Source organism: Hemicordylus capensis, chromosome 2 (genome assembly GCF_027244095.1).
Source record: "Hemicordylus capensis ecotype Gifberg chromosome 2, rHemCap1.1.pri, whole genome shotgun sequence".
NCBI lineage: Eukaryota > Metazoa > Chordata > Lepidosauria > Squamata > Cordylidae > Hemicordylus > Hemicordylus capensis.
Genome location: NC_069658.1, coordinates 389,061,625 through 389,085,475, shown reverse-complemented (window position 1 = coordinate 389,085,475; position 23,851 = coordinate 389,061,625). Strand labels below are relative to the sequence as shown.

Here is a 23,851-nt window from a genome sequence, read left to right as displayed (position 1 = left end):
TTTTGACACTGCAGAGCTCTGGCAGAGTGATGTGGTTACCAAGGAAACCAGCAAAGAGGTGCACAGGGCTGCTGCCCCATTGCAAAGTGTGAAAAATGCTGGCAATCTGCAACCAAGCTCCTCTGGCTGGCACTCTGCCAATTACTGCCAACAACATTGTGTATGGTTGGCAGGACAATGAGAAAGGGTGCCTTGGCAGGGGTAGTGGTGGTAGGGATTGGTGTGTGTGTGTGTGTGTGTGTGAGTGAGAGAGAGAGAGAGAGAGAGAGAGAGAGAGAGAGAGAGAGAGAGAGAGAGAGAGAGAGAGAACAAGCATGTGTGCGGGTATGCAAAATGAACAAAACAGCAGCCTAAGCATCTGTTTCTGTACTAAAGGGTTAGGGGGCCTCTTCTTTAGGACAGCAGCCCAAGGTTATCCACTCACAGAGACAGCTCTACATTAGGAGCAGGAACATAAATTCATCCCGAGATGGCAGCCAAGGACAGTCAGTCGCAGGCAGCTGTGACCGGGTCTACCTTTTTTATGACTCCCATTATGAGAATTCTATTATGGTTGGCAATTTGCAATAATCAATTTGAAATCACAGTTTGATTAGTTAATGCACCTTTGGTTGATGTCTCTCGAGAATTTGAATCTGTAGGGAATTCTTTTCTCTTTTCTTTAAACACAGATTGCAGCTGCAGTCATGGGTGTGGGTGTGTACATTGATGCAGGTTTGCATATATCAAGAGAGAGAGGCCAGTTCACAGCTCTTGGGACAGTTCAAATAAAGCTCCCAGTGCTACCAAAGCTGGACAACAAAGATCTTTTAAACAGCAGAGCTACTGTATCCTAATAGTGAAGAGACTGGCCAATGATTCAGGAAGTTCCTTCACCTCCGCTATAAACGTATTAGGCGAACTTATGCAAGCCACTATGCCTCAGCTTCACTACCACCGTCAGCAAAATGGGATGATAACAATGTTGAAACAAACCTCACAAGGTTGTTTGTAAGGATCACAACAAGATTATATGTGTGATGTGCTCTGAATACTCTAAAGTGCTATATAAACTCTGTGTGCAGTGAAGTATAACAAAGGGAGAGATGTACCTGAATTGTTGAGCAGCTGCAGCTGTTAGAGGTCCTTGCCTACTCCTCCCAAACTCACATATGTTCCTCCTTTTGAATGCAGGACTAAGGCGAGCAAGAACTGGTGTGGTCTAAGCAGAAATAGCTTAGAGTCAGAGAAGACTGGTGAAATGAGTGAGTATGAGATGAGACATCTAAATAAAAATAAAACTGCATGGTCACAGGAAGATCCAGCATATGGACAGAGAGTTTTTTTCACTCAATAAGAGTTCCTTTTATCAGCTGACTGCATTTTATGTATCAGTTTTAACGTGGTCTTGTTATGCCAGATGTCATTAACTCTGTTATTATAAGCCACGCTGTTGGTCCACAGTGGATGGAAGGGCAGGAGACAACTATTTCAGGTAAATAAAACCAGCGTGCAGGGCACTTTGCTGCCTGAAGTGGACAATATGATACCACACCTCATCTGAAGGTGGGTGCTCAGCATTCTTCAGCCATGCTGCTGAGGCCGCAATGGCGGCATGCAAACACTCTCAGATTATGCACTAAGCCAGGCAGTGATGGCCAAGGCATCCTTTCCATCCCCATCACAGGGAAGAGGAGAAAGAAAACGCTTGTCCCTGGCGAGTGAGGATGGGAAAATGAACAGCATGCCCTGGTGGAGTGAGAAGAGTGGTGAGAGTGAGGGCTGTGGAGGTTGGCAGGTTTGGCTTTTTTAAAGCCAAACTTTGGGTTACGGCCCATTTGACCCACGAGTATACCACTTAGGTTCTGGCAACCTACTTGCTGCACCCTGCACTCCTCCGCACACCTGTGCCTGAGGTGACAGTTTCACTTTGCCTCATGGAAGGACAACTCCAGCCAGTGCAGGAGGGACATCGGGAATACCTGACCTTGTTTTGTTTTATTTGGAATGCTTTAACAGCACGTTCACTCACTCACTCACTCAACTCACTCACCATCTTGCATTAATAGCAATATCCTTGTGGTAACCTCTCAATACCACTCCCATCTCTATATCCATGAAAGTGGCCATGTTATCAACCATGTTATCATCTACGTTATCATCACTCATCTTGTGATGAGACAAATAGGAGACAAGACAGAGGCCCTAACCGTTCAGAGGCTGCTTTCCCTCGCCAGCATTATTCTTCTTTTGCCTAATATATTCTCAAAAGCAGCAAAAACTCAAAAACAACACTGCCAGTCAAAAGCAGCAGGTTTAAAACCACAACCAAATCTTTTCTTGGATCTTTTGGCAGCAGAGGCCAGAAAGAAAGGAACAAGTGTTTCATTTAAAGGGGGAGAAATGAAGTCCAAGTAATGCCAATAGCAATGGAAATGGAAAAAAGAAGGAAGAAAGTTATTTTGCTACAAGGAGTGTTACCTGGCAGAGTAATTAGGGATGGTATTTACAGCCCTGCTACCATTTTAATGTTGTTTTGCATCTGTTCTACTTACACTTAGAGAATAGACATAGAGGAGAACATCTGTTTTCAGCTGCAGTCAGACACAATGTTCCCCAACCAGAGATTTCCCTGCTGTTTCAATGGGCTTTAATTATGTCTGTTTCCGTAACAAGGGTCATCTCCCCTACTGTAGACAGACGCAAAGCCTGGCCGAGCTCTGAGCAGCTAATGTAACCTGGTGCTGCTCAGGTTGATTTTCTTTTGCCTAATTCCCTCCTCACTAATATGCAAGAGAAGTAATACAGCCCTTGCGCAGATGTCACCTCTGGTTTATAGAGACAGACAGGCATCACAGACTGAAGGAAGAAGAGACACCACAAAGAAGAGGAACACACCGTAATCAAGGTCTTCTCCCAGCTGACAAGATAAAGAGCAAGAATGGAGAAAAGGATCCTTATGAATGAACAGGCAGCCCTCAGGGCCCTGTCAATTCCACTCACCCGTAAAAGCCGCATGGAAATCTGTCAAAGAGATTTGGCCCAAACTAGAAGGAGATGTTTAAAAAGGTCTTTGTGACACTACCAGCTTTAATTCAAGGGCCAGGGCCCACTAATAGGGAGGCTGAATGGGTCTTCACATGCAGGAGGCTAGGATGGAAACAAGGTGGTTGACTGCTGAGGTAAAATGGACCACATCAGACTGTCAGCAAAGGATTCTCATTTTGGATGTTCCTCTCTCTCTCTCTCTCTCTCTCAGGCATACCCATCGCTAATCCCATGCGTGGCAGCTCTTACGAGAGTTCACGAGCAAGCTTTCGGCAGGAGAAGAGGAAAGCGGCAGCACTGGAAGTGAGGCGGGAAACAAAACAGTTGCCAGGGGGGCAGGCAGGGGAAGAAAACGGCGGCAATGGGCGTGCAATAAAATGGCAACGGGCTGGCTAGGAAAGAAATTGGCAGGTGCGGCAGCAGGTGGGCGAGCAAAACTAGAGGTGCAGATGCTCTGACCCCAGCCCAGCTAGTATATAAGAATACCCTTGCTAATAGATGACTAGTACAGCAAGGAGAAAAGCCCTAGCCCCGGTTTTTTGCAGAACGACACTGCACAAGGAAAACACCTCTGTTGCAGACAAGTTCATCTGCTGTCACATCGGTTGACACATAGCACAATCTCATATAAGAAAATAGGGGTGTGAAATTTGGATTTTCAGTGTTTCAATTCAGATCTGAACTGAAACACCCCTGTTCTGTTCTGTAGCCGAATATTGCCCATCCGAATCACCCCGATTCGATTCTGATCCGAATTAATCTGAATCTGAATAGATTCGGATTAGAAAAATGGGTCCTGGGGCCAAAAGAGTGGGGTGGGGTGGTAGTGCCCAATGGGTGGAGGCTACCACCCAAATTGCAGAGGGATTGGGCAATGGGCTGATTTTTGGTGAATTTTTGAAGTTTTAGTGTCTTTGGGGCAGATTGGAGGCATAACGTGGGATCTGGGCCAAAAGAGTGGGGTGGGGTGGTAGTGCCTAATGGGTGGAGGCTACCACCCCAATTTCAGAGTGATTGGGCAAAGGGCTGATTTTTGGTGAATTTCTGAAGTTTACGCGTCTTTAAGGTTTTCCCCCTTTAGGTATAATGGAGGGTGTATTGCTTCACGTCAGGGGGAAAGGGGTGGCCTAGAGTGGTGTGGGGTTGGTGGTAGTGCCGGGTAGGGGCAAGGAAGCTGCCTGAATTTTTTCAAAGGATTTGGGCAGAGGGCTGATTTTTGGTGAATTGTTGAAGTTTATGCGTCTTTAAGGTTTTTCCTCATAATGTATAATGAAGCTTTCAGCAGCCCCATAAGTGCACTTGGGGGGTGCTGGGGTGGCCCAGAGCGAGTGGTGGTGTAGTTCACATGGGATGCCAACCACCCCCATGGGTTTCTAACCCATGGGGTACAGGGTTCTGTTGTTTCTGAGGTATTCTGAGTGTGGATTCTATGATAGCAAATTAGAGTGGATTCATGGTGTCTCATTGAAAATCATGTGCTATCATAGAATCCACACTCAGAATACACACAGAATCCACACTCAGAATTATTTTGCCCCTGGGACCCGAAATCTGAGCAGATGTCACATCAGACCTTTTTGCATTGAAGTCAATGGGATGCAAAAAGGCGGGAAATTCAAATAGACGTCATTGCTCACTAAATTGAGCTCCGAAACATCCGAATATTTCGGATCCGAAACAGGGGTCATTTGTTTCAGATCCGAAATTATTCGGATTTCTTAGAGGGTGATTCGGTTCGGCTCCGAATCACCCGAAATTTGCTGTTTCAGGTACAGATTGTTCTGTACCCAAAACGTTTTGCACATCCCTATAAGGAAAGATCTTCTGCTAGCAGTTGTACAACATCACAAGCCATAAACCACCTAAAGACCCATATCTAGTCACATTATGTTAGCACAACACTAGTCTGGATACAGGCCGCTATGCTGCCACTCATATTCTTGCATGTGTAGACTGGCCTCTGTAAGGAAAGCATAGGGGAAATAGAAGATCTGTCAACACCCAGCCAGGAGAATTAGAAGCTGCCACCTGGACAATTCTAATGTAACCAAAGACAAGTCTACTTGGTTGCCGATGTGATTTCTTACTCCCAGCCCCGGAATCAATATATATTGGATACAGAAAGTGAGAATGCATACATGCTTTACAGCTGAGGAAACATGTTCATCAGTTAGTACCCAACAGATGCTGATGCTGAGAATTTATGGTTGCTGGTCATTGAAAGAAACTTTTTGAGTTTATGGTTTGGAAGGATAGTAATGTTTTAAACCTGGAAACTCTGTACAGATAGTCACATGTTTTGTGAAGTTAGACAATAGCCTAAACCAAACTGAATTTATGTTGCAGGGAACACTAATACGAGATGGAGAAGAGAGAACCTAGTTGAAGGAAGAACACAGAGTTAGTGCCAGATTTTCCCAAAAAGAACTTAATCACACACCCAGACATCACCTTCCCCTCTTAAAAAAAGAAAGAAAGAAAAGACACAGTGAGGCTGTTCTCATCTGCAGAGGAAACTGGGCTAAGGAAGCTCAGGCTGGTTTCCCCTGTGCATGAAAACCACCAGGAGCTGCTTGGCTCCCAATGGCACCGTGGCAGTAAGCCCACCTCTGGAGCCTGCCTTCAAAATGAGGTTAACTGAGCAAGCACTCCCTTAACTTTATTTTTTTTTAATCGTCTGCCAGCCCCGACTGCTTGCAGCCGGGGCTGGGAGACTGTGGGGCTCCCAGCCAGTGTTGGGGGGGGTCCCCATAATGCACATCACACTCGCGGGGTACATTGCGGGAGTTCTGTGGGCAGGGCAATGTGCCCCGGCTCCCGACCCTCCTCATTGAACAAGGGGGCAGCTGCACATCTGGGCATGCACTCTCTGCACCCAGACCAGGGAGGGAAGCATTATCTGCAGGGAGGGAAGCATTCCAAGGCTTCCTCCCCATCGCTCACCTGGTAGCCCTTTCTCCTGATTGTGAGAAAGGGCTCAATGATTTCTCTCTGGTAGGTTCTGCTGCATGGGGATTTTTCATTTAGCTTTCAAACCACATATTCAATGGAGCTACTGGGACTGCTCCCATATAAATGAACTAAGAGTCTAACATACTCTTAAGGAGGGGATACTTCCTTGTATTTTGTCTGATCATGTAACACAAGATAGGAATGAGAGACAATTACGAAGTACTGTATTCCCAGGTGGTTCTTTGCCATCTTCCACAATAATAAAATGCTTCAAAGATTTGAATTCCCCAGTATAGTCAAACTACTTATATTTTCTTAACCATGTCCCCTAGTTACTTAGAAGACAGAAAACTCAGCTATAATGTCTAGTCCTGTTCCAGTAACAAAGGATTTTTTTTAAAAGGAGGTCAGACTCCATATTAGTAATAGCAGCGTTTTCATCAAATTCAAGACTGACTGCCAAGTCTGACAAAAGACCTGATCGTGCTCATAGACACAATCAATTACCACCAATGGCCAGGAAACAGTACCAGGGCTATACTTTCCTTCATCAGTAGTGATTAAATTTCCAGGGGCAAGTCAAGAATGTTGTAACATCTAGGGTTCATGTGTCGTAAATTGCCACTGTTAATAGTCATATTATTGTAATTAGAATGAACATGGTTGTTGGAGGTAATAATACAGTTATAGGACACCATCCACCACCACTGTTTGGTATTGTAAAAAAAACCCCTCCCCCGCCATACCATTGTAGTTATGATGGTAAAGGTAAAGTGTGCCGTCGAGTTGGTGTCGACTCCTGGCGACTACAGAGTCATGTGGTTGTCTTTGGTAGAATACAGGAGGGGTTTACCATTGCCATCTCCTGCACAGTATGAGATGATGCCTTTCAGTATCTTCTTATATCACTGCTGCCTGATATAGGTGTTTTCCCATAGTCTGGGAAACATACCAGTGAGGATTTGAACTGGAAACCTCTGGCTTGCTAGTCAAGTCATTTCCCCGCTGCTGAGTCATTAGTGGCTTCTAGTCACCGTTATTATTATTATTATTAATTTGATTTCTATACCGTCCTTCCAAAAATGGCTCAGGGCGGTTTACACAGAGAAATAATAAATAAATAAATGATAAGTCATGATAGGTCATGATGGTAGGTCACAGAAACAGACCACTAGATCAAGGGTAGGCAACCTTGGCTTTCCAGCTCTTGTTGAACTACAATTCCCACCACCCCCAGCCACAACAACATCTGGAGAGCCAAGGTTGCCTATCTCTGCACTAGAGTATAATTATTTTACATAATCTATATGATATCGTAGCTGACATCCATTACAGTTTTCTGTGTCCACCATAACCCTGTGCTGTGAGGCTGCTGCGCCCTGCAAAGGCAATGTTGGGACTGCACAAAATGGGTGGTTGCCTCAGCAGTGCTTCTGCAAATTTCCCCAGTCGGGACAGTAGGGGAACCTGTAGAAGGGCTGCTTGTGCCACTGCCCATTTTGCTCAGCCCTGATGCTGGCTTTGAAGCCTCGCAGCTCAGCTCAGCCTCACAGTTCAGTGTTACGGACACGTAATGCAGTATTTGATGTAAGCCAATATAGTTACTATTAATCGCTAGCAGTACACCACCAGCCTGAGAACTACTGTCAATTTTTTTTTTACATTTTATATCCCGCTCTTCCTCCAAGGAGCCCAGAGCGCTGTACTACATACTTAGGTTTCTCCTCACAACAACCCTGTGAAGTAGGTTAGGCTGAGAGAGAAGTGACTGGCCCAGAGTCACCCAGCAAGTCTCATGGCTGCATGGGGATTTGAACTCGGGTCTCCCTGGTGGAACCCTTGGCCTCATATTCACAACCAGTTTTTGACAGTAGTTCTCATGCTGGAAGTTCTAATAACAATTTCCTCCTAACCCTTGTTTACAGGGCACTGTAGGAAGTCTACAGATTTCTTCAGTAACTGATGCTTTCACATAAAAGAAGAGTGAAATAACTGAATATGGTTTAGGGATGGCATCTGAAAGAATGGTAAGGGACATTTTTTTTTGGCGGGGGGGAGAGGTCCTCGGAATAAATTCCAATTCAAAATGCCTGTTATCAGTGTCACACACATCAGTACAAACTGACCCTGCTAAAAGAACCTTTCACATGTGTTTAACATCCACCACAAGATGGCTCTCTGTGCATTTCCTTTAACCAGCCAGTTACTTTCTTCAGCTGTTTCACTAAGAGGGTTGCGAAAGCCACCAATTCTTAAAGGACTGTGATTTTAGGATGCCACAATCCTATAGAACCCAATGCATGTCCCTGATTTCAATTATATACATCTACTACCACAGCTGAGGGTGAGGGCTATCAGCTGCATACTCCCCTTGAAAGTTTGCCTGGAACAGCTGGCTGGTCAGAGTTAGGGAGTTGGGCCAGAGGTACCTTTGGTTTGTCCCAGGAGCCAAGTCATAGGCTCTTGTTCCGTGTTTTAAAATCAAAATCTTTGAAGCACTGCTGCCCCTTCTCCCCACTTGTCCTTCTCTCAGTTTCCTTCTGATATTGCTGTTCACATAGGCAGAATTGTTCCCCATGGGTAGCTCCTAGGGACACCAAAGTGGGTTGTGTGGTAGGGCATGATAGGTGGTACCTACCACCCAACCCACAAAAGAAATGGGCAAGCAGGTGATTTTAAACAAATTTTTAACCTTCCTCCCAAACCCGCATAGGATCCTATGGGGAAAGGTTAAAATCTTATTAAAAATCTTTTTGAGTTTGTTACATCAAAACAACCAGTTCAAGTGGTATTTCGACAAAATATTTCAATCATCTGTGTTTTGTTTTGAGCTCATGCACATCCCCAATGTACATTTCATGCACATCCCCAATGTACAATCATTCACACAAAAACATGTACATGTGTAACAACAACAACAACAACAACAACAACAACTTAATTTGTTAGCCGCCCCATAACAAATTGTTCTCTAGGAGGCTCACAACAGAGGATTAAAACATACAATAAAAACACATAACACATTAAATCATAACAGATGCACCCCCCCCCGCAAAAAGGTAAAAAGAAAATACAAAATACAATACAAATCAGCTAATTTTAAAATTAGTTAAAAATCAGAACAAATCTGAAAACCAGAATTTAAAAGGCCTGAGTGAACAAAAAGGTATTTACCTAGCATCTGAAAGAACAAACAAACCTCACTGGGGAGACTATTCCATAAACAGGGTGCAACCACCAAAAAGACCCTCTCCCTGGTAGCCACCCGCCTCACTACGTTTGGCAGGGGCACCCGGAGGAGGGCCTCTGAAGAAGATCTTAAAGTATGGGTAGGGACATATGGGCTTTGTTGAACTGGGAAGAGAAAGGAGAGTGTTTGGTGCTTCCGCTGTGTTAAGCTCATAGCTGAAAAATCCACTGGCCCAAATAATGCCCTGCTAACTACTCCATTCTGGCTTTGGTACATGGTACATCTTATCAGTCAAGATTCTCAGGAAAGCAACCTGCCTGCTAAAATCCTAAATAAACAAGCTATTTTTTAAGAAGTTTTTTTTCTTTTTTAAAATCATATGTCCAATGCTGTCATTTTACATTCACCTCCCCCTACTCTAATCCTTATGGCACAGGCACCCAGGTTAATTAGCTCATCTCCCCCACCCATTCAAAGGAGGCTTTTTTTGCCTCCTTGCTTTTCTTCTCTTGTGAGCTGTTGCCTTTAAAACTTTTTTGCTTGCCACCAGAGCCAAATGTAATGTTACACTCTTGGATCATGTTTGACGCTGCTGATGCCATTGCACTACTGATGTTCAGCAAGACTGGTTCCAGGTTTTGAAGAGCCCCTGCACCATTACCAAAGCAAGAGATTTGCAGTGCTCATACCTTTGGCCAAGAGACCTGCCCCTGAGAGTGAGCACACTGCTTATTCAATTTTGTGATCCGTAATCCTTTTCTCTCCTTGATATCCTCAGCAGCAAAACAACAGGGAGGTTAGCAGGAAGGAATGAAGCCTCCTCAAGGGTTTGGCTGAGAGGGCCCAAACTTTGAGGTCATTCACACAACAAAAACTGTGTTCTACCTGGGTTTGGGAACTGTGTGTACTCCCAATTTCTGATTGTGTGGAAGCAAGGTAGGAGGAAAACTTGGGGAGAAGTGGTTGTGTGGAAGCAAGGTTAGAGGAAAACATGGGTAGCTTTTTCTCCTACCTTGCTTCCACACAATCACTTCTACCCAGGTTTTCCTTGCTTCCACACAATCAAAAATTGGGAGTACACACAGTTCCCAAACCCAGGTAGAACACAGTTTTCGATTGTGTGAATGACCTCTTTGTGTGTCCAGGGCAAATTAGCTGCCTAATCTAGTCAAGTGCAGACTCTGGCCATGAACTCACTCCAGAACTGAAGTCTGAATGGCACATTGCTGTTGTTAAAAAGTCACCTAAACCACTAGGCTTGTCTCATAGGGGTGTGCACGGAACCACCAACTGCGGTCCGGCACTGGGGTGGGGGGTACCTTTAAGAGCGGCAGGAGGGTTTACTTACCCCTCCCACCGCTTTCCCGCTCTGTCGCCATAATCCTAAGAGTAATTGGTGCGGCAGGACACCTCCCTGCCGCCCCTTCCCCAACATTGCTTGAAAAAACTCCCAGGAGTCCTTTGTGTGTGCGCGCACATCTCTGTGATGTGCGCGCGCGCGAAGGACTCCTGGGAGTTTTTTCAAGCAATGTCGGGGAAGGGGCGGCAGGGAGGTGTCCTGCTGCCCCAATTACTCTTAGGATTATGGCGACAGAGCGGGAAAGCGGCTGGAGGGGTAAGTAAACCCTCCCGCCGCTCTTAAAGGTACCCCCCACCCCAGTGCCAGACTGCCCAGGTCCGGACCAGACCGGTCCGGAGGCTTTTTTAATGGCCTCCGGACCAGTCCGGGCCCATCCCTATTGTCTCATTGTTTAGACACTAGTGGCCTCAGCCTCAGGAATGTGATCTAATAGCAGATACAATTAAGACAGAAGCAGGAAAGGAGGAGAAATCCAAGGGCAAAGGATAGAAACAACTGCAATGGTGGAGACAAATTAAAAATTAACAATGAGCTAGGAGAAGCAGAAGCAACAGAATCCCATCATAAAACAAAACAAATGGCCCCATTTCCATTCTATTTGCCCAAGACTCTAACTTTTAAATAGGAGCATTTGTACCTTCTAATGCCTAGCCAGATGATGCCTTTCCAAGAATGAGTGCAGTAGTCTGTCCATGAGAAAGACAGAAGTTAAAGTGGTTTAGTGAAATAGGAAAAGGTTAATGGAAGCCAGGAGTTCACATACCCTCCATTTGCCAAATGAAATCAGGTACATGTGTTTTGTGTTATGTGAGTTCTGCATACCATACTTGGGATCAAGACACGGAAGAAGGACATTTCTATGAAGTCTGGAAAAGATCTGAAACAGTAACTTCAAAATACAGCTGAACCTCCAGTTATCTGAGTTTAAGTTATCCAAAACTCCTACGTACCTAAGTTATTATTTCTCGTCTCTCCAGCTAGCTTTGCCTATAAGCACAGTACCCCACCCTCTGCTCCAAACATCTGGTTATCCATACATTTTGGCTGTCTCCCGTGGCTCTCTGATCAACAAGAACACACTGTATATACATTACCTTACAATCTATAAAGGTACATTTTTATGGTTGGATATCACAAACCTGCACATAATTCATTGCTTCATAAAAAATGTCATTAGCAAGTACTAACATTTCCAAAATTTAGTACATGTTACCCCTGCTGCGAGAGACCATACCTTAGTAAGACAGCTCACATTACAGTCAACAAATAGGTACAAAATGGAAAGTGGAACTAATCCAATGTTAGCTATAAATTTTATGAAAAACCAACAATAGATAACACTCAGTGGGAGAAACAGTACAGCTGGAAGTTATGAGGTCCATTCACTACTGTACCTACATTTAACATCCATCACACAATGAAAGCACCACAAGAGATCTGCTCAGGATGCAGTCCAAGTTCTCACAACATATTGAAACAGTTCGCACAAGCGGCCGTACTTGGGCTTGCACGGGCTTACCCGGGTAGGGCTGCTGGTGTGGAGCACTGGGACTGGGGCCAATACTGGCGCTCCCTGGCCGGATTGCCTGAGTTTTGTCCTCGGGCTATAACCGAGGTAGAAGGGTGCAAGCGTGCCCTTCTACCCCAGTACCCATTCATGTGTCTGCTCAGGCTGCCTACAGCCTGACACATGCAGAGCTGTGCACCTAGAGCACCTGGGCTTGTGGGGAAATACCCCAATGCACTGTGCTTCTTGTGTGGTGCATTGAGGGATTTCTGGAAGCTGGGCTCCATTCCCCCAGCCTCCAGACAGCCACGCTGCTGGGAGCAGTATGATTCGTGATGTGGGCGTGTAAGCTGTGCAGTCCAGGAAGCAGTAAGGATCATCTGGGGGAAGGTATGACTGATCCTGCTTCCCACATCCCACACCACCTCGCTCACGCATCGTGAGAATGAACTTATTGTCTTACCTGGCTAGGTCGGGCTGCAGAAACTTTGATGCTGACCTTCCCATGAAAAGCCATTCAAACCCATCCTTCCTGAAGACCCTCCTCCTAGAGATCAGTGGCATCCCTGTGTGAGAAAAAGCAAAGATTTAATTTAAACAGGAAAGAACAATGCACTCACAATTCTACCCAACCAGTACCAGCTGTGTTGCAGTTTGTGGGAGAAGACCATTGTATAGGGCGGTGGGGCAGATATGAAAGCATTTAATTGCTTCATTCTAAATGGATTTCCTCTCCAGGGTCAAAATCTTTGTGGGGGAAAACAGTTCTGCAAGTTTGTAGCAAGTTTGGTCCTGGATAATGTCTCCAAGATGTCTCTCCCCAATACCTGGAGAGGTTTTGCACTAAATAAATAAATAAATCCCTTTTTAGTCCAGGGGTTCCCTGAGTACTAGTACCCCTAAGGGTACTTGAAGGACTCCCAGGGGAGTCAGAACCCTACTGCAGAAGAGGAGGAAGGAGGGTGAAGACTCTCCTCCTCTGCTCCTGACTGGCTGGATACAGGCTGAAGCTCAGCATACCCCTCTCTTGAGCCTGACTGACAGGCTTCAGAAAATTATCACTGAACGCTCCTATTGAAATTAGTGGGACAAAGACAATTAACTTATCCCATTAATTATGGCTGCTTATGAACATTGAAAGATGTCCAGGCAGTGCGTCAGAAATCCCTTTAGTGACATCAGGGGAACATGCTCTCAGGACATCCTCATCAGCACATCCTCACCCTCAGCATGTAAGCTGAGCTCTGTTCATCTGAACTGGCTCAGAATCATTCCCACACAACATGTATGTATAGCCAACAAGAAATGGCTTCTGAAACACCTGCCCCCAATACTGACTGAAAATTTCACAAGTAAAGTCAAATCAAACAATAAGGTCATTCACACGACCAGCCCTACCAGGGTAGGGTAGGGCTAGCCCAGGTAGGGCTGGTTGCACTAAGCCCCAGTATGACTCCCAGTCTCGCCGCTCCTCCCCTGGGTAGCCCTGAGTTTAAACCCAGGCTTACAGTGAGGTAGGAGGGAAAGCACACATCTCCTACCTCACTCACTGGTCATGTGGGTCATCAGGCTGCCAGCAGCTATCTTGGCCATACAGCTGGGGTGGGGCGGGGTGGGGGGGTAGTGACTCAGCAGCCCACTACATTGTAGGCTGTCTAGTGACCCGGATTCCTTTCTCCCCCATTCCTGAGCTCCGCAGCACCACTTGTGTGGAGCACATGGGCGGCAGCCCCAATGGGGCTTGTGTCATTGTGTCATGGTTTCTGCCTTCTCTCAAGCTCCCCAGCATTTGGTCATGAGACCGAATTTAATGTATCTCAAACACAACCTTTCCAAACATTTTCAGAGAAGGTTGTTTTTTCTCATAGTACTCCAAATTGTTTCATGAATAATTCAAAGGTTTTTATCGATATGGTCTAATTCTGAACATTCTCTAAACATCTTTCAGCCACACTCAAATAAATTACCACCACCAGAAACCTGTCCTGTGTCAGTGCCCAAATTGATGATTTAGCAACAACTGCACAAGTGTTAAGCACAAACAATTATCTCATGAGATAATTAGGGGGAGAACCTCCAGGAAACCAAACCACATTAGCTTAGAACAGCCCAATTTTCCCACGATAATACAACTGTGTTTACTTACAATGTACAACCCTATACTGGAGCACTGAAGATACAAATGGACGAATACAGATGTTATGTTTTGCAAAGCAACAGACATTAAAAAGCAATGCAAAGCAACAAACAGGAAAAAAAGAACCTACAGTATGGCTACTAGTTGGTATGACAGAGCATATTAGTTATACCTAAAACCTCTCTGCCCGACGTTTTTTACTCAGCACCGTAAAATCTCCAGAGAAGGCATTTTTCCTCTAGGCTGGGTTTTTGTTTTTGGTTTTTTTTTGGGGGGGGGAGGTTGGTTTTTTTGTTTTGGCTGATCAATTACTCTCACTGTAAGATCATTTTAAATACTTTTTCTTAATACAAACCTACCAGTCAAATAATATTAATCCATTGGTTCTCATACATCTTCTTTATCAACTGTGTATTTGAAGATTTTTGTCAAGATTTTTCTCACGGATCGTGAGAAGAGCTTCATTGAGTGAAGCTCAATGAATTCAACTCTTTGCGGAGGAGAGGGAGAAGGAGGAGAAGATCCGTGAGAAGAGCTTTGGGGCTAACTGCAGAGAGAGTGGGCTTAGCCTGTTCTCCCCGCAGATTAGCAGCCACTCGTAGCTGGGTGGCCAGATTGGCTGCTCACATGACTGCCGGCTCCATCACAGAGCCAGCAGGGGTGGTGGGGATCAGGAGCCATGCAGCCCCCGGAAGTTCCAGGATGCCCTGCACAGGTGTGCGGGGCATTCTGGAGAGACCCCCAAGCCTGGGAGGCTGCTTGCAGCCTCCCGGTCAGGGGTCTACTCGTGTGTTGCCGCGTACCGTGTCAGCACACGAGCAAAAAGATGAGGTTAACGGAGTGCTCGCTCCATTAACCTCATCTTAGGGGAGGGTCTTTTAGGCGGGCTAGTCACCTTGGGAGCACTGGGCTCACCTGCGAGCCTGCTGGTTCCCACGATCCCTGGAAAGCGGGCTAAGTTCTCTTAGCCCGCTTTCCAGTGATCATGATAATAGTTTCAATTTCTCTTACCTTTCCTCTTTAAATATGCTTTCTAACTCCTGAAAAATATTATGGCTGTCCCCTAAACCCTACCCTGAGCAAATGTCCACTCTGCAAATTGCCACTCCTACTTGCTGGGTTCTGGAAACTATGCTTCTGCTGTAGGTTGGGAGGGATAGCAGAAGCAATACCTGCCAAGTGACATACATTTTGCCTTCTTTCTTCCAACTGTTTCCAGCTGCTCTGTCTACATCTATGCATGGTATACGGAAATAAGTTCCACTAATTTCAGTGGGGCTTACACCAAGTGAGTGCATAAGGATGTTTTCATATATGGGGTTTTAAAAATAATATTTAAATTGTCTTTGCATTATTTACATAGATGTAATCATTGTAAATGTGGAAGAGAAATGTAGAATAGAAAGAAAAGAGGCATCTCAATGAGATGTGTATTCTAGCCGATATAAGCAGGGTCCTGCTGGACCAGACCAAATGTTCATCCCTGGAACAACACCATGTTCCCCATAGATGCCAGCCAGAGGTCTCTGGGAATCCTGGAAACAGGACATGCCGTAGGCAAAGTGTTGAATACCAGTTGTTCCCCAGCTACAAGGCACCAGAGATGAAGGCCCAGACCAGCAGCCATTTATGCTGCCCAGATGAGAGAGAGAGAAATACAAGGACCTGGAGGTCTGGTCATGAGCTTGGCTTGCCAACTTTGTGACCAAGTGCAACCAGGACTGGTGGGGCCTGAGGACAGGGCTTGGGGTCCCTTGCCATTAAGGAAGACCAGGTGAAGGCTGAGCAGGAAGGTGAACCCAGGGGTACCATACCTGCCCACATGTCCCTATTTTCCCATTCACCTAAATGGGAAAATAGGGACATGTAGGCAAGTATGGGGTAGTCCTGCAATGGAAAACAGAGTGCTGTCTGACCAGCTGTGGCAGGTGATGAATCTTTCTATATGAATCTCTTGCTGACCAGTTTCATTAGATGACCCCTGAGTCTAATGTTGTGAGAGAGGGAGAATAACTTATCTGTATCCATGCATACTTTTATACGCCTCAGTAATACAACATGCATACTTTTATACGCCTCTATAATGTCTCCCGTGGTCACCTTTTTCTAAATCAGGCTACCCCAACCTGCGGCCCTCCAGATGTTGTTGAACATAAGTTGCTGAACATAAGTTGTAGCTGGGGTGATGGGAATTGTAGTTCGGAAACATCGGGAGGGCCGCAGGTTGGGGAAGCCTGTTTAAACTAAAGTGTCCCAAATGTTGCAGCCTTTCCTCAGAGTGAAGGTGCTCTAGACCCTCAATAGTTTTGTTTGCCATTTTCTGCATCTATGCCAGTCTATGGTATCCTTTTTAAAAAGCAGAAACAGTGTTAAGCCTGAAGTGAAAACGTCTTGGTTCCCAATGAATAAGGGGTGTGTGTGTGTGTGTGTGTGTGTGTGTGTACGCATAGGGGCTAATAATTTCAGCTATTGCTCAGGAAATGGCAAGACTAGGTTTAGACTTATTTAGTTGATTGTTTCATTTGAAGCTGATAAATGCATCAAGTTGTTTAAGAGGCAGAAGCAAAGGTTCTTAGCTGGCTTTCTTACAGGGGCAAATAGTAAATGATTTGTGAAGGAGAGGAATGTTAGGGCAGGGTTTCTTAACCTTGGGCCCCCAGATGTTATTGGACTACATCTCCCAGAATCCTCAGCTGCAATGGCTTTTGCTTGGGGATTATGGGAATTGTAGTCCAACAACATCTGGGGGCCCAAGATTAAGAAACCCTGTGTTAGGGTGTTGTTTACAGAAATAACAGTATTGCTGAACCAGGAAGGACCTCAAAAGAGAGGCACAAATAACCTAGCCACAGCCCCTGCTAGTTTATGTGGACTAGCAGTCATCAGCACAGGGAACCAGCCCATGAACATGTGAATTGCAGGTGAATAGTGCTCAGATCCAGTGGTCTCATCATGCGCAAAATGGTACATCTGGAAATGCCTTTAGACATACAAAATACACCTCCAAAATCTTTTTCCAGATGAGTCTTGCTAGCATGCTACCTAGGATCTCCTATCACAGGCTCTCAGCTGTGATGGATTAGTTTAATATCAATAGGCTGAATGTGAGCAAAAATAAAAGGCTTTCTGGCTTCTTTTCAATTCCTCATAAAAGTTGTGCAAATATCTTGCTGCATCTTCCCTGTCAGAAAGAAAAGGTATTGAGGGATCCAATTCCCACTTAAAACTAAAGACTGTTTTAAACCAGTTTCATCTTACACATTCAGAGGATGCCTTGATTACATAGAATTGGTAGTATCTAGAAGCATACTATGAGGTCGTTCATGACCGGAAAGGCAGGGGGAAGGCTGGTAGAACTCACCTTCCACCCAGATGAGCTCTTGACCTTGCTGGGAGCACAGAAAACCCTCCCAGACGATCCACGCTGCGTGGCACAGCATGGAGCTCCAGAAGCCAGGATGATGCATCCCAGCCTCCAGATATCCCACAATGCAATGTGCGGCATGTGCAATGCATTGGGGGATTCCTCAAGGAGACAGGCGCTCTAGACGCCCACCTTTGTGTCCTCTGGAGCTCCAACCTTTAACCCCAGCTAAGAGCTGGGTTTCAAAGTGGGACCAGGCAGTGCTGCCCTTCCAGGATCAGGCCCTATGCTGGTGGATCTCACGTGCAGCCTAACCCAGGCTGGGCTTCTCTAGGCTGGGTTAGGGTGCTTGTGAGAACAGCCCCTATAATTTCTTGTCCTGTGCTAAGATACCAATAGACACAAAACCACAGGAAGAACTACAGTTAATATCTGAATACAATAAATGTGGCTTATATCCAATAATATAAGCCAGAGGTTTGCTTCTGGCATCTAAACAATGCATATAGGTGGCATGGACATGTAAAGTAAAACTGGAGGTTGCAAAACCCATGGTGAATTTTTCAAACCTTGAATCACATTGCAGACATTCATCCAACCACAGTCCAGAAACCTCTGTTTTCAGGGCAGAGGAGCCCCACCCTCCTCCTGGTCCGTCAAGGCCGTATCCCAGCAAGCTCCATAGTGCTCACATTGCCAGACTGTGGGCAAGGTGTCAGCACATCTCCAGCGTGGCAGGCACTGACCACGACCTTCAAGGGGGCATGCTGAGCGCGATCATGTCTTTTCAGAATGGACCACCCACCCTCGGCAGGGAAAGGGCATTTAAATCCCTTTAGAAACCATGCTGTTCAAGCCCTTCTTGTGACAGTGATTGCACCACCACCCTCATAAGAGCCACAAAACAAAACTGTCTCACACATGCACAGTTTTTGGTAGGGAGAGGGATCCTGCAGGGGGGGCACTATTTTTCTGTTACTCAGGAAAGGGAGGGGAACATGATGACTTCCTGGGGGGATAGGTATATGAGGGAGGGCAAAGGATCCTGGGCTCTGGCCCACTGTGACCAAGAATCCTCTTGCAATGGCTCACTCTGGCAAAGCAGTCCACAGAGACCAAACCACATGCCTGACCCCATGGCAGCTTGCCGCCAGGGGACTAGCACTCTCATGAGAGGGCCAGTCTACTGGGGAGGACCTTAGGCTCACCAACCTTGGACCTTGGTCTTCCATCGGACTGCACGCTCATGAGCTGAGCTAACAAAAAAAGGGGCCCCCACTTATATAAGCCCCCCCCTTCTCTCTGGTTAATGATAGAAATTTTGCACAGCAGCTCCCTCCTCTCCAGTAAAGTCTTGAACACACCCAAAGGAGATTTTGGCGCTCTATGTGTCCGGGCGTAGCTAGGTGGGCAGACTGGGGAAATACTGGGACCAGGGACAGATCTTTACTCTCATCCAATTTCCTGGGTTCGGACTGGCTTTGTGCTGTATGCAGATCAGCTGCTGTGGGGAATTGTGGGTAAGGGGAGCCCTGATTTCCAGTGACCCCAGGAAAATGGGGTCACATTCCCCAGGAGAATGGGGTCACATTCTGGGCAAAAATAAAGATGGATATGTTCAAATAGCTGGATGGGCTGGCGGAGGGGATGCTTTGACAGCTACTTGGCCGCAGTTGCCAAGACAGGGAGAGTTGTTGCTGGGGTACCCATCCCCGTGGCTTGCTTGTATAGAGCAACCTAGCTGGGCGACATCTGGTGTCCGGCCCCCATGTGTGTCTCCATGGCCTGGCACTCTCGTGAGAGAGTGGTCCACGGAAGAAAGTATTTCATTGCCCATTGTTAGTGATTCAGCCTATCAGCCCACATACAGTTCTTCTCATAAGTTGTGAAGGGGTGTCCGCATGGCCTTACACTCTCATGAGTCAGTGGTCCACTCAGAACAGCACCCATCCTCATAACAGATGAGGAATCGCTCCTTTTACAGGAGGCAAAGTTGATCCTGCTTCCCGGCCCTTCTCATGAGTAAGCCTTGGGACCACACATGTTGGGGGAACATGTAAAAGGAATGATTCCTCATGTGATGATGGTGATGATGATGGTGGTGATGGTGATGGTGATGATGATGATGGATGCTGCTCCTGAGTGGAACGGGATCCCTTGGGGGAAGGGGCTGGGGCCCCCCTTCTCCAACATCATTGTGCAAAAAACAGAGCAGAACCATTCAAGGATTCCTGGTTGGAGCTACCCTTTAACCCCAACCCCAGGGATCGCCGCCCTGCTATATGTTGCCATCCCAGCACTCTAATGGGGTTGCCCTGCCTGTGTTGCCACCTCAAGTGCATGTGCTCGTGAACATACATCTTGATTGCTTCATTTTTGGAGAGCTAAGCACATAGTGTCCATCTTGCCCTCACATCCCCTTTCTCTCCTGACTACCAGGAGGGGGAAACAAGGAACAGAGTGGTAAGAGGGCTTGCTCCTGTGTGGCTTTCCTATTTGACAGGGTGACAAGCTTGAGATGGGATGTGGCAGCATCCCAGTTGCTGGGAAACTGCTTTGTTGGATCTGAGACAAGAGGCAGCCTGTGAGAAGCACCACAGACATAGAGTGGGCACTATTCCTGGCAGGTCTGCACCACCCTCTCCATGATTACAGTTCCAGGAACTGCACGAAACCACAGTTATGGCGGCATAAGCATTGAGATGTAACGCTGCCACCAAAAACTCAGGTTAAGGCAGTGAAACTCACTACAAACTGAAGGTTCAAACTGGAGTTTGGCAAGGCAAATCTCAGGTCACTTTTGCCACAAAACCGCGGTTGCATGCATTTGGACATTCACAAATTCAAACCTCTATAACTGCAGTTTCACGTTACATGGCTTCGCAATAACAATGATGGCATTGTTATATATTTTAATATATGGTACTATCCATATAGTATAGTATACAAAATGAGACATTTATTCTTTTAAAAATGTACAGTATATCCCACTTTTCTTCTTCGACAAGAACTGAACTACAATTCCAGTTTCTTATGCACCACCCTGTTCTGTTCTAGGAGGAAAAGGAGGAGGAGGCTCCTCTCTTTAAACCTCTCTTCCTTGCAGATTGTTCAGCTGCTGCCCTTTGCAAAGATCCAATTCATGCCTGCAGAGAACTGCAGAAGCATTTTTTTTTTTCGAGTTAGCGCATATTGACAGCCCAGTCTCCAGTCTGCTATTGAGAACAGCTAGCAGACCTGCTGGCTGGGAAGGGCTTTGTTTCAAAGGGCAGGCTGCAGTCCTTCCCCACAGTGCATCTACTCATGGTTAAACACCCCAGTGTGTGCTTCACACACTTGGATGAGGTGGCTGTGCCGCCTTCAGTCTGTTCAAATCACTCTTCGACTTGGTCACAACAGCAGCCATGGAATGAACAGGCAGACCTCTGTGGTTTCAAATTTGGTCTGCAGGTATGGCAGTGATTTGTGAGAACTTAAGGAACCATGGGGTGGTGGTGGTGTGCAATGACCTGCACTGCTGCATGGCATTTAAACAATTGTGGACTCAGTATGCAGCTGGAAGTGCAAGAAGCAGTCTTGTGGGAGCGGGGGAGAGATATGTGGTGCTGTCTCTCTGACCCCAGCAATTCATGTGTCTGTGTGCAGGCAGTAGTGTCTATGCACAGGCCAGGGTTTCCCAAAGATGCGTGGGGATTAGTGTGGGTTGGAGCAGGTCTCAGTTTGCTGTATGAATGAATTGCAGGATCCCCACCTCCTCATCCACATTCACAGGAAAATGAATCGCCATTCACAGGGAAATGATTTAAGAATCTACCCAAGTCTTGTAGCATTCACTGGTGCCATCTGCTCAGGTTGTTCCAGGAGCTCACATTTCCAGAGAACTTCCATATAGAAATGCCCGGCAGAGCAAACCAGCAACTTGGCTCTGCACTGTCTGACTTTCTGTCTGGAATCCAAATTGGCTCAAGATGCCTGAGTCCACCGAAGTGCCTGGGGCCACTTTATCCCCAGTCTGGTTTACAAACTGCAGGTGTGGTTTTTGCTCTTGAACCAAGGCACCTGCACAAGGAATGTGAGAGACTGCGACATTAGTAGCAAGATTAGGTGCAGTTTTCAGAATGCCCCTTTTTACTTTCTGAAACTTTTCATATTGAGCAGCACTGACAAATAACTTCTTCTTTCCTGTTGTAAATAACCCCATAGCAACCACATTGCTTTGGAATCATTTGAAATAAAAAGAAAGCCTGCATTATTACTCCCCACCCCCACCCCAGGAATTATCCCTGTCTGGTTCTACCCAGTCACTTCTATGCAGGTGGACAGCAAATGTATTCACAGCATGGAAAAGTCTACACTTCTACCTTCAAGAAAAGAGGAACCAAGTTGTGCAGATTGTCTTTCACTTTTAAAAGCATTTTTAAAATATGACTACTTTTAAATATGACTACTTATTTTAAATATGACTACTGCTAGTTATCTGCAAATCCTTTTCTGGTAGAAACATACAGAGTGCATATGAGCAGCCCTACCCAGGGTTACCCGAGTAGGGCTACCTGGGTTACCCAGATAGGCCTACCCAGGTAGAGCTTCTGCTCTTCGTTTTTTAAAGAAAATGCATTAAAAGAACACTGTGATGATACTTTACTTTAAATGAGTTTTTCCTTTATTAAAAAAATTATTTGAAAATGCCGAATGTTCAAGCTGGTTTAGGAAAAGAGACATCATTGCCAATGCATGCTGGATTATTTAGAAAGCCAAAGAATACTAGAAAGAAGTCAATATGTGCTTTATTGACTACAAAAAAGCCTTCAGTTGCATAGACCATGTCAAGCTGTGGAATATCCTTAGGAAAATGGGCATCCCAGAACATCTCATTGTTCTCATAAGAAACCTATACACACGACATGAAGCCACAGTCATAAGAACATAAGAACAGCCCTGCTGGATCAGGCCGAAGGCCCATCTAGTCCAGCATCCTGTTTTGCACAGTGGCCCACCAGATGCCGCTGGAAGCCACAGGCAGGAGTTGAGGGCGTGCTCTGTCTCCTGCTGTTACTCCCCCGCAACTGGTACTCAGAGTCCAGACAGAACATGGTGAAACAGACTGGTTCCAGATTGGCAACAAAACAGAGTAAGACAAGGCTGTATACTTTCTCCTTCTTTATTCAACTGATATGCTGAACATATACTGAGAGATATAAGAAGATGAGCATTGGTTTTAAAGTTGGAGGAAGAAACATCAATAACCTGCGCTAAGCTGATGACACCACTCTGATAGCTGAGGATGCGGATGATCTGCAAGCTCTAGTAATGAAAGTCAAGGAGCACAGTGAAAAAAATGGGACTATGACTAAATGTAAAGAAGACTAAACTAATGACAATGGGTACAGCAACCAGCCTCAGAATTGATGATGAAGACATTGAAGAGGTAGATAGCTTCTGCCTTTTAGGATCGACCCTCAACAGTAAAGGATCCAGCAGTCAGGAAATATGCCACAGACTAGCACTTGGAAGGGTTGCAATTAAGGCCTTGGAAAGGTTCTTTAGATGCCATGACGTGTCTACACCTACAAAGATTAGAATCATTTGGACAAGGGTTTTTCCCGTGACACTCTATGGATATGAAAGCTGGACTTCGAAGAAGCAAGATAGAAACAGCATTGACGCTTTTGAACTTTGGTGCTGGAGAAGACTTTTGAGGATACCATGGACAGCCAGGAAAACATACAAATGGATCATAGAATAAATCAATCCAGAATTTTCACTCAAAGCACAAATGACCAGGCTCAAACTATCCTACTTCGGACACATTATGTGAAGACCCAGCTCCCTTGAGAAGTCCATAATGCTAGGAAAAGTTGAAGGAAAGAGGAGAAGAAGAAGATGACCAGCAGCAAGGTAGATGGACTCGATTACGACAGCAGTGAATGCACCACTGAGAGACCTTAAAGGCCACGTTGAAGACAGATCATCCTGGAGAGAATCTATCTATGTGGTTGCTCAATCAATCAATTGCCCAGGTTAGGGCAGCCCCACCTGGGTAGGGCTGCTCGTGAACAGTGCTGGGATCAAGGCCGATCCCAGCGCTGCCTCCCCCAGTAGTCTGAGTTTTTTACCAAGGCTTTTACCTGGGTTAAAGGGAGCAGACATTACCCCAGGTCTGCGGTTGTGTGTATGCTCAGAGTGCATACACGGAGCCGGGCAGCAAGAACACCCAGCTGAGGGAAGACCCCTCAATTCATTGCGTTCCTGGTGCAGTGCATTGAGGGATGTGGGAGGGCTTCCTCCTCCGGCTCCCTGCACTGTCACACACC

The 23,851-nt window shown here is 45.9% G+C and overlaps 1 protein-coding gene across 1 annotated transcript in view; it reads right to left on the bottom strand.

Moving 5' to 3' along the window:
- TNRC6C (trinucleotide repeat containing adaptor 6C) overlaps positions 1 to 23,851 on the bottom strand; it is an 814,117-nt gene that overhangs the window by 771,941 nt on the left and 18,325 nt on the right. The window contains exon 4 of the mRNA XM_053303814.1: positions 12,500 to 12,602. Coding sequence (XP_053159789.1) covers positions 12,500 to 12,553 — 54 coding nt within the window. The 5' untranslated portion in view covers positions 12,554 to 12,602. The remainder of the gene's footprint in view (positions 1 to 12,499; positions 12,603 to 23,851) is intronic.